Source organism: Triticum dicoccoides, chromosome 5A (assembly GCF_002162155.2).
Source record: "Triticum dicoccoides isolate Atlit2015 ecotype Zavitan chromosome 5A, WEW_v2.0, whole genome shotgun sequence".
In the NCBI taxonomy this organism is placed as follows: Eukaryota; Viridiplantae; Streptophyta; class Magnoliopsida; order Poales; family Poaceae; genus Triticum; species Triticum dicoccoides.
In genome coordinates, this window is record NC_041388.1 from 298,237,893 (window position 1) to 298,249,446 (window position 11,554).

The 11,554-nt window shown below is 48.1% G+C and overlaps 2 protein-coding genes and 1 long non-coding RNA gene across 3 annotated transcripts; 2 read left to right on the plus strand and 1 right to left on the minus strand.

Annotated features, from left to right (window-relative positions):
* The first annotated feature begins 1,311 nt into the window (after positions 1-1,311).
* On the plus strand, positions 1,312-11,282 carry LOC119301112 (GDSL esterase/lipase At2g04570-like). Its single transcript, XM_037578016.1, has 2 exons — positions 1,312-1,765; positions 10,351-11,282. Exons 1-2 carry the CDS (start codon positions 1,388-1,390, stop codon positions 11,035-11,037), a joined length of 1,065 nt encoding a protein of 354 aa, XP_037433913.1. The 5' UTR covers positions 1,312-1,387; the 3' UTR covers positions 11,038-11,282.
* On the plus strand, positions 3,470-7,772 carry LOC119301113. The gene is made up of 2 exons (XR_005146887.1): positions 3,470-6,418; positions 6,495-7,772. It is a non-coding gene; the product is annotated as an uncharacterized LOC119301113 (long non-coding RNA).
* On the minus strand, positions 7,924-9,132 carry LOC119301110 (glutathione S-transferase T3-like). Its single transcript, XM_037578015.1, has 2 exons — positions 8,655-9,132; positions 7,924-8,581 (listed from the first exon to the last, which is right to left on the minus strand). Exons 1-2 carry the CDS (start codon positions 9,123-9,125, stop codon positions 7,973-7,975), a joined length of 1,080 nt encoding a protein of 359 aa, XP_037433912.1. The 5' UTR covers positions 9,126-9,132; the 3' UTR covers positions 7,924-7,972.
* Positions 11,283-11,554: the final 272 nt, after the last annotated feature.

Sequence of the window (11,554 nt, forward strand, 5' to 3'; positions counted from 1 at the left end):
TCATGGACCCTAGTGGAGAGAGAAAGGGGCGGCCGGGGTGGGCCGCGCGCCCCTCCCCCTCTGGTCCGAATTGGACTAGGAGAGGGGGGCGGCGCCCCCCTTTCCTTCTCCCTCTCACCCTTCCTTTCCCCCTCCTAGTAGGAGTAGGAAAGAAGGGAGTCCTACTCCTACTAGGAGGAGGACTCCTCCTCCTTGGCGTGCCCTAGGGCCGGCCGACCTCCTCCCCTTGCTCCTTTATATACGGGGGCAGGGGCACCCCTAGACACGCAAGTTGATCCACGTGATCGTTTTCTTAGCCGTGTGCGGTGCCCCCTTCCACCATACTCCTCGATAATATTCTAGCGGTGCTTAGGCGAAGCCCTGCGATGGTAGAATATCAAGATCGTCACCACGCCGTCGTGCTGACGTAACTCTTCCCCGAAACTTTGCTGGATCGGAGTCCGGGGATCGTCATCGAGCTGAACGTGTGCTAAAACTCGGAGGTGTCGTAGTTTCGGTGCTTGATCGGTCGCGCCGTGAAGACGTACGACTATATCAACCGCGTTGTTATAACGCTTCCGTTGTCGGTTTACGAGGGTACGTAGATCACACTCTCCCCTCTCGTTGCTATGCATCACCATGATCTTGCGTGTACGTAGGAATATTTTTAAAATTACTACGTTCCCCAACACTACCTTCTTTGCTCGTGCTCATTTAGGAAATCTCATCTGCGTTAGGTCGTCCTAGATTTTGTTCAATTATTAGTAAGTGTAAGACCATATTTGATGCGGCATAGTTAGAAGCCGCGTTCCACATACACAATGTCTTCATATCTAAGTTTGTTGCTCCGTGGCAACACACGACATTCTACTAGTACTATTAGACATGGGCCGTCCTTCTTAGAACTCGGTCAGGGCAGTCAGGCAGGGACGTCGCCTAGGTTCAAACACATAATATGTAGGAAAATATTTTGTGTAACACCCCCGCAACAAAAAAATAATCTTTTGTGTAACAGGGACAGCATCGCGCTTACTCCCCGTCAGTCTCTTGGTTCTGCGTAGGACGTCGCTATGCACAACCAATAAAAAGCTGCCCGTACATGTTGCTGCATGGGCCCCAAAATTTCAGCACTTGGGGAGGGAGATACATCACGCATGTGCAAATCAACATTTCCTCTCCTCTGTATTGGGAGGACAATAAGATGTTGATTTGGCACTTGAACTAAAATGGCTTCAAAGCATGTCAAGTAAAATAAAAACTCAGCTCGATCTTAAAGTTTCCAACTAGATCGATGTTATCGTTTCCACTGTCCACTGGATACGGGCCCACACATGCAGCCACTACATATACTCCAAGACAAACCGCATCTCGATCATCGTGGCCCGCGAATTAAGATCCAGCGTCGAAGATGTCCTCACAAGTCGTGCGGTACTGGCCACTGATCTTGATGCACCTCCTGCTGTCATCCGGCAGCGGGGCGACGGCCGGGAAGGTCCCCGCGATCATCGTGTTCGGGGACTCCACGGTGGATTCCGGGAACAACGATTACATCCCCACCGTCGCCAGGGGCAACTTCCCGCCGTACGGGCGCGACTTCGAAGGCGGCGTCGCCACCGGCCGGTTCACCAACGGCCGCCTCGTCACCGACTTCATGTCGGAGGCGCTCGGCTTGGCGTCCTCCGTGCCGGCCTACCTCGACGGCAGCTACACCGTCGACCAGCTCGCTAGCGGCGTCAGCTTCGCTTCAGGAGGCACCGGGCTGGACGCTATGACGGCAAAAATCGCGGTAAGCTACCGATCGTTATCTGGCAATCTTTTTACCCCGATCTCGATTAGTTTTGGCCAGCGAATTTGCACGTCACTAAGGCTAGCTGATGTTGAGATCTGAAAAGATGTGATCACCGAACTGCGTCTAGAACATTTCAGTTCAGTACTCTATGACTATGATTGACGTATAAGGAATAACTAACTGAAACTCTCTCAGTTCTTCTAAAAAACTACTGTAGTGTAAAAAAAACTCTTATATTATGAAACGGAGGGAGTATTCCCCAATCAACTCGGTGGAGTTCAAGCTATTACGTTACTTAATGGAGGGAAATATATTTTTTTCAATGTTTTTCTTGAAACAAATCTTATGGTACACAGTCAAAATTATTGATAACTCAAAAATCGTCGTATGTTTCTGAACCACGAGGTGGTCTGTTTCTACGGTCATTCATAAATGATTTGAAGTACTCCCGCAAAAAAAAATGATTTGAAGCAATCACAAGACCTGAAATCTATGAGGGACAACTTGCAAGGGAACTAGTGTCTTTATATATAGTGCTAGCAGTCTTGTATACGTACAATGCGTTCCCATATTGTAGAGCGTGTGTTGATCTGATGGATAATTCGTATAGATATGTTTAGGTCTACTAGTCAAACAGTTCGGTTAATATTTTGTATATCATAAGAAACATCATGATATCACCGCTAGCATTTGGATATATTCATAGAAGCAAGGAAGTCGCAAAATACATTAAACCTACAGTTTTTAAATATTTATATACTCCTCCTGTTCATAAATATAAGATGTTTGAATATTTTAATATGAAGTACATACGGATTGAAATGAGTAAACAACACAGTAAAATGTGTTTATATGCATCTGATTCAGAAAAAAGTTACTCCATTTGATCTGAATTAATTGACACAACTTTTACATTGTATAGAGGTTGTGTCAATTAATTTGCATCGGATGGAGTGGAACATCTTATATTTGTGAACAGAGAGAGTACTATTTAAAAACTCGACCAAATCAGGGAAATTGCAGAATACATGATATCGATGCCATTACAGAAAATATTGCAAGGGAACAAAATCAAACATTTGTATCCTTCACATTGTAGTTCTAGTAATTATGTCCTTTAACATTTAATTAATGTTCTTTTAGACTTAAATTCAGTTAGGTTATTGAAAGTGATTCACCGAAAGAGAAATGAAAGATATTGGTCAAGAAAATATTAACCGCTTCCACTGTCGTTTATTTCATTTTCTTTCCTTTTCCATACTGTTGGCAGTAATATTACACTGTGCTACAACAATATTTGAGGGAGGGGGTCTCCCCGATTATGAGAGTACTAAGCAGTACGCTACATTTGTTTTGACTGCTACGTTGTACCCTACATGTCATATAACAATTACATTACATAGTACTAGAATTGTCTTGTCATCTTCTAAAATGTAACTCTTTGAGAAGGACAAATGTGATATGAGGACATGTACGAAGGTACGACGGTTTGTTTGCATGACCATTTATATTTATCAGAAAACTTAAACTACACACAGTGGAAGTAACATAGGTAGTAACATCACATATATTTAGATAGAATAGATGATGTGGCAAGCAATAAATAAAGAAAGAGAAGCATATGATAACATAGCTAGTTACTAGTAGTATAAGTAACATCACACATATCAAGGCATGATGAGTCTATAACTTAATAAATAAAGTGTTGCATATTACCACACATATGTTACTCCCCACTATACAGGTAGTAACATAGAGTAGTAACATAGGCATGTTACTACTCTATGTTACTACCCATTGTGGCTAGTCTTAAATAGGTATGCAGTCTATAAAATGGCCGAGCAATCTATAAATAACTACACATTTGTTAGTGTGAGATACTTTCAACATCTGGAAGAAGAAGAAAAACACTCGATGCTAGGGATATTCCCTCTTTTCGAGAAACAAAAAACATACAACATCTGACAATAGCAAATAATCACCTCGTCATCTGTAAACAACGGACGGTGTATCCTTATTCCCTCTTATCCCATTCCCTCTCTTTCACCTCATACATGTTTTTTTTCTTGCGGGGGCACCTCATACATGTTAAACATCTTTTAAAGAAAGCTAATATTGCATTGTTGTACATGCCATGAACAATGACTATCAATAAAACAGTTTTAAAACCGACATGATATTGGAGGGTGTTAAGACGGTGGTTGTGCAGCGATTCAGGTTGACTGTGCGCCTCACGTCTCACTGATGTCGACTTTTGTTTTTGTGATACATGACGTACATGTCACTACCAAGCATCTGTGGTGACTTCAAAATCCTCTAACATCATGAGTTTAGTAGGCATTCCTATCGATCGTTACGTGTGTTAGTGTGTGTCATGGTGTGTATGTGTGCAGGTCTTATGGGTTGTGTTATTATTTTCTGAGAAAAATGAACTTCATTTCAAGTAACTGAAAAGGTGGAGCAGTTTTGTAGGAATCTAATCCTATCAAGAGCATCTCCACCCATCCCAAAAAAGCCCCCAGAGCACTTTTTCATCGCGCGCGGATAAAAAAGTCTCATTCACGCCCCACAAGCCCGATTAGCGCCGGATTTGGCCGAAAATAGAGCCGGCGACCCCAACACAAACCCAGGAAGCTGGGGGCGCCTGGGGGGCTATTTTCGCCGTTTTACAGGTGCCGGCCCATCTGCCAGTGTCTCTCTCCTCTCTCTTCCCTTTCCTTCCCTGGCTACCATGTGCTCCTGTCCACACATGCCCATCCTCTCTCTCTCACACAAGCCCGTCGGCCGCATCGGGCGCTGCCTCGCCGCTACGCGCAAAGCGTCGGCTCCGGCGCCCCCGTCTACCTCGTCGCCATCCTCCACATCGTGTCGGGGAAGGGGACGGGCGGCGGAGCAGCCGGCGCGGGCGTCGCAGACGCGTGGAGGCGGGTTGCCGCAAGGAGAGGAGCAGCACGGGAGCTCGGAGGGGAGGAGCACCTGGCAGCGAGGGGCGACGCGACGGCGCGCGGGAGCCGGTGAGCGCGGGCGCGACGCGACGGCGGCGGGAGCCGGTGCACGGAGGCGCGACGCGACGGCGCGCAGGAGCCAGTGCGTGGAGGCGCGACGCGACGGTGCGCGGTAGCCGGCACGCGGGCCCCGAGCGGGGCCGGCCCCGAGCGGCCCCGTCACCGGGCTGACCGGCCCCGAGCGTCCCCGGCACCGGGCGCGTCGGTCACGGGCAGCCCCGTCACTGGGCGGACTGGCCCTGAGCGTCCCCGGCACCGGGCGCGCTGGCCACGGGCGGCCCCGGCACCGGGCGCACCGGCCCCGAGCGTGGCGACTACGGGCGTCCCCGGCACCGGCACCGGCACCGGCCCTGAGCGTGGCGACCACGGGTGTCCGCCGTCTCCCTCGTCTTCTCCGCCGCCGCGTCCTTGGTCTCCTTGGTCTTTCCCGCGGCTGTGTCGGCCATCTCACTCGCGCTCTCCTTCTCTTCCTCGGCCTTCTGCGATGCGTAGCTCCCGTACTCATTGAGCTTCTCCCCCGCGGTCCCCATGGCGCCGGTGGAGTGGCTGTCGTGGGCGGTGGTTGTGTCCCGGACGCCGCCGGAGAAGGTGTCGCGGACGGCGCCCAGCAGGGAGCGCGCGCTCTCCTGCACGCTGCCGAAGATGCCGGTCCGCCGTCCTGGGCTGCTGAGCTCCTGCATATCCCGCCTGGCCGCGGCGAGCTCGTCGGCCGCCTTCTGCGCCGTGGCCTGCGCGCGCTCCTCGCGGTGACTCTGCTCGGAGAAGGTGTCGCGTGGCCATCTTGATGTTGTAGCTGTGGTGATGCGTGAGAGCGTGGGAAGATGGCACCTGCTCCGCGGGCTGCTACAGCTGTTGCTCCTGCGTCGGCAGCGATGGACGCGGGTGCATCGGCGGCGGTGGATTTGCGGTGGCGACTGGCGAGCTGCTGCTCCTGCGTCGGCGGCGGTGGACGGGGGTGCGTCGGCAGCGATGGATTGCAGTGGCGAGCTGCTGCTGTTGCTGCTACTCCAGCTAGCTCTGGGGGCGCAACGAGTGAGAAAAAGTCCACCCCCAGGCCAAAGTTCTCGCCAGCAGCCCTCCAAGGGGCGAAAAAAAAATGCCTCCTTAGAGCAAGTCCAGCAGTTCCCCTAAAATTTCTCCCCTATATCTCAAAACAGGGGACTCCCCTAAAAAGATTCTCCCCTAAAAATTGCTCAACTCCAGCAGTTCCCATAAACATCTCTCTTATTCTATATTTTAAGAATATTTCATAACTACCAACGGCTAGTTTCCAACGGCTAGTTTTCCAACGGCTAGTTTCAGCCCTATAAATACATGATCACCCCTCATATCTATCACAATCCTGATCATGCCTCCTCTTCTACCTCTCTTGCGCCATCTCTCTGCCATCTCTCCACAACGAAATGAGTCACCGTCGAAGTTTGGCCCGACAGTTTTGCGAAGATTCCTCCTCCGAAGATGAGGAACTCATGATGGCTGCAATTGTAGCAGAGGAAGAAGAAGCCCGGTTGGATGCTCCACGACATAGAGGTTCACAACCGGGACGTCAATCTCTTCAGCGCGATTTTGCGGAACGCTTTCAGAATCTCCACAAGGACTATTTTGCAGAGAACCCCACCTTCAAGGCAAGGATGTTTCGCAATAGGTATGAAATTTGTGCATCTATTTCGTTTTCACCATAGTAGTTGCTCTTCATGTCTCATTTAAGTTTTTCTTCACAGGTATAGAATGCATCGTCCTCTTTTTCTGCGCATAGCAAGTGCTATAGAGGCACATGATAGCTATTTTTCCCTGAGAAGAAAGTGCTGGTGTTCCTGGTTTACATCCTTATCAAAAATTGACCTCAGTATTTCGAATCCTAGCTTATGGGATAGCAGCTGATCTTATTGATGAGTATTGTCGGCTGGCAAAGTCCACCGCTTTAGAAAATCTTAGAAGATTTGTGCGTGCTGTGATCGAGGTCTTTGGGGGTCAATACCTGAGATCTCCAAATGCTGAAGATACTGCTAGATTACTTGCAATTGGAGAGCAAAGGGGGTTTCCGGGTATGCTCGGAAGCATCGACTGCATGCTGTGATCGATGTCTTTGGGGGTCAATACCTAAGATCTCCAAATGCTGAAGATACTGCTAGATTACTTGCAATTGGAGAGCAAAGGGGGTTTCCGGGTATGCTCGGAAGCATCGACTGCATGCATTGGAAGTGGAAAAATTGCCCTACTGCACACAAAGGTTTTTTTGTTGGCCATAAACGCGTACCCACGGTCATTCTTGAAGCCGTTGCTTCACAAGACCTTTGGATTTGGCATTCTTTCTTTGGTTTACCAGGATCTCATAATGATATAAATGTCCTCCACCGTTCACCCGTGTTTGCAAACCTAGTTGAAGGGCATGCTCCAGAAGTGAATTATACCATCAATGGTCACAACTACAACACGGGGTATTACCTTGCAGATGGCATATATCCGCAGTGGGCAACTTTTGTGAAGACAATTCCAAATCCCAAAGGTGAGAAGAACAAAAATTTCTCCCGGTTTCAAGAAGCATGTCGGAAGGATGTCGAACGAGCCTTTGGTGTTCTGCAAGCTCGTTTTGCTATTGTACGTGGACCAGCAAGGTATTGGGATCTGGAGACACTCGGAGAAGTGATGACAGCTTGTATCATCCTGCATAACATGATAATAGAAGATGAGCGTGGAAGTCGTGTAGACTACCGCTACGATAACATGGGAGAACTAGTGACACCTTCTCACCGAGAGGCGGCTACATTGACTCAGTTTCTTCAAGCTCAGAGTGATATTCGAGACAAACAAGTTCATTGTCAGCGGCAAGTTGATCTAGTTGAGCACCTGTGGCAGATCCGTGGACTGATGTAGCTTTCAATAATGTAGTCTATGTCACCATTTTAGATTATGCAAGTGTGTACTGTTTTTCAATTATAATGGGAGTGTAAGCACTATCTGTATCATTTTCTAAATAATGGAAGCAATAGTTTACTACACATAGTCAGCCAAATGGTTCAGAGATATAGTACAGATTACTACACATAGTTCATCCAAATGGTTCAAAGATAATAATTAGTACAGATTACAAGACACATTTCATCCAAATGATTCGAAGATAATAAGTAGTACAGATTACAAGATACATTTCATCCAAATGGTTCGAAGATAATAAGTAGTACAGATTACAACACATAGCTCAAGCCGACGAGTTACGATGTCGGTTGATGATCTGGCTCTTCCTTAATTTGTAGAATTCTTGTTCTTGCTCATCCATGCCACTAAGGTCCATGCTCATTATTTTGCTTTCTTCAGCCCCCATCATGCGTTCTTCCGCCATTCTCATGATTCGTATCTTTTCTTCTTCTAATTCCATCTTTTTTTCTTGTATTGCAAGTTTCTTTCTTTCTTCTACCAACCTATCTTCTTCTCTCTGTTTGTCCATTGCAATCATGAGCTCAAATCGCTCTTGTCTTTTTGACTCCCTTGTCTCCAAGATACCCCCAAATGATTCCATGGCACTACTATTAACTGTAATGGAAGAACTTTGAGCCCGCCATGCTGCATCTTTAGCCCTCTTGATTCCAGGTGGCCTTTTCTTGGGGACAACTTTAGAGGGAGATGTAGCTTCATCCTCAAACAAACTAGCAGATGATGAATTAGGAGTATCCAACGAGGATGTCTTCTGTTTTTTCTGGGGCCGAGATTTCCACTTCTCGGTGTCTTCCAACTTATTAAAGCAATGCATCAATCCAAATGATTTATTTGCCTTGTCTCCATTGGCATAGAGAACAATCGCTTGACATAGCTACATTAATACATATGCATCAGCACAACAAAGATATGAACAAAATAGGAACCATGCAAAGCATATTTGTTACCTTATTTTCACGTGTCATCCCACTTTGGTTCCTATTCAGGACCTGACTATAATATGCACAAAATCTATTCACTTGTTCTTGAATAATAGCCCAACGATGCTGAAGAGAACCTTGTGTGCGACCATGGTCTTCAGATTTATTGGCATGGAAATAAGCATCGATTCTTTTCCAATAACAATCACGAGATTGGTCGACTCCTATGATTGGATCTTGAGTTATCTCAAGGTATGCATCCACCAAAGTTAAATCTTCAGCCTTGCTGAAATTCTTTTGCCTCTTCGAGGCGCTTGATTTCTTCCCCTTTGCTTTCAAAGACCTTGCTGTCATAGGAGGGGTAGGTTCTGCAGGCCCTTCGAGATCAGTTTGTTCTTCTTCATCCTTTTCGAGATCCATTTGTTCTTCTTCGGTCCAGTGCAAATCATTCAATCCGACATCACTTTGCAAAAGTTCAAAATAACTCTGATCGTCCATTACTTAAACCTGAAACAAAAAAGAATGAACCATACATCATATAGATGTGCAGCAACCAATAGCAAATAACTAGCAGCAATCAATCGCAAATAGCTATGTAAATGTTATATCCCAGTAGCAATTAACTTGCAGCAGTCACTAGCAATCAGTAACAAATACAAATGAAATCAAATAGCAGCAACAGTCAGTGGAAAATTACTAGCAATAGCACCAACAATCAGTAGCAACCTATCTCTCTGATCTATATCTAAATGTGCAGCAAACACATCATACATCATGAAGAAAGCACCATACATCTATATTAATGTGCAGCAATCACAACATCTCTCATATCTCTGCTCTCTTTCTCTCTGTTCTCTCTAGCAGAAGCGGGCAGTAGCAGCAGCTCCAGCAAGCCACACCATGGATGCATGCCATCTCTATAGCAGCAGCGCCCAGCTCCTCCCTTCTAGCGCCTCCCTCCTCGCCGAACCCACTGCCCGGCGGCGGCCACGCCCCTCCCACATCTGGTCTTCACCCACGGCGGCGGCCACACCCCTCCCCCCGTTTGGTGTTTAGCCACGGCGGGCGCGCGGCTCCCCCAGCCGAGTCACGACAGCCGCCCCCCTTCCCCCCAGCCATGGCAGCCACGGCAGCCTAGCACCTCCTCATCTGCAGCCAAATCGGCCGCGCCCCCAGTATCCATTGCCCGGCGGCGCCCTCTCTCCTTCCCCTTTCTATTCTGCTCGGATCTGAGAGAAAAACATGGAAAGAACGAACCTGATGCAGTGACGGCGGCGACGTTGTGGCGGGACGGAGCTTTCCGGAGGCAGCGGTTGCGCCGGCCAGCGAATCGGGGAGGGGATCGGGGAGGTCGTCGTTCCCCTAGATAGAGGGGAGAGAGGGGTCGTTTTCGGGGAGGCAGAAAAAAAGGGGAGACGTTCGGGGAACTGTTGGAGGCTGTTTTTTTGCTTTTCTCCCCTATAATGACGATGGGGGGTGGTTTCGGGGCGCTGCTGGACTTCTCTTAGGGGGAGGGGGGGCGTCCCAAATAGTATGTGCTTCGAAATTGGTGCACGTGTTCTTCAAAATTCAAACTTCCAGTGACAAGTAGTCCAACTATATGTAGATTATCTGATACAAAATCAGAGCCATACAAAACTCCGACAATATTAATTTTGTGAGACATACTCTCTTTTTTTTTGCCTATGGAAAGTAACTTTTTTGTCTTACTAAATTATTACAGTCAGTGATATCAATAAGTCAGCAGCTGGAATACTTCAAGGAATACAAGGAGAGGCTGAAGCAGGCCAAGGGCCAGGCCGTGGCCGACGAGATCATCGCCGAGGCGCTGTACATCTTCAGCATCGGCACAAACGATTTCTTCGTGAACTACTACGTCATTCCTCTCCGGCGCGCCCAGTACACGCCAACGGACTACGCCAGCTACCTGGTAGGCCTCGCCGAAGACGCCGTCCGCCAAGCTTACGAGCTCGGCGCCCGCAAGGTCATGCTCGGCGGCATCCCGCCGTTCGGGTGCGTGCCGGCGGCGAGGACGTTGAACCGGGAGGCGCCGGGGGAGTGCAACGAGGAGTACAACCGGGTGGCGCTGAGGTACAACGCCGGGATCCGGGACGCCGTGGTGAGGCTCGGCGCCGAGCTCGCCGGCGCGCGGGTGGTGTACCTGGACGTGTACGACGTGCCGTCCGCCATCTTCGCCAGCCCGTCGGAGTACGGCTTTGAGAACGTTGCGCGAGGCTGCTGCGGCACGGGGCTCATCGAGACGACCGTCCTTTGCGGCATGGACGAGGCGTTCACGTGTCAGGATGCTGATAAGTACGTCTTCTTTGATTCGGTCCATCCTTCTCAGAGGACATACAAGCTTTTAGCGGACGAAATTATCAAAACTACGCTGCAAGTATTCCTAGCATGATATTTTGTACACCTACGGTATATAAAAATTAAGGAAATCAGATACTAGTGGTAGGAAAGAGTAGATTTTGTGCAGATCCACCGTTGGTTTCCTGGGTAACAGGGACATCTTATATGCGAATTTTCTTTTACTTCAAGGGCAGTTTAATCCAATATAAGACCATCTCTAGCCAAACTTCTATAATTGAGCTCATTAAATTTTTAGCCAAACTTCTTTGGTCGCTGCTGTGGTAATATCGGAGTCAGGTGACGGACGATGGTGTTAAACTCGGAGAATTCTTTGGTTATGATTATAATTTTCTTTCTTGGCTGGTATTCCTTTGTGCAAAGACAAGCGTTTTGTTGTTTTTTCAGTCTTGTCAGGTTGGTGTTTACGTGACTTGTACTATGATGCTTATGACATAATGAGACACGTATTACCATGAAATAAAAAAGAGTTGGTCTCCTAGTTACTAAGTAATGGGAAATGGTAGATTTTGTGCACATTCACTGTGGGTTTCTTGGGTAACATGGATCCT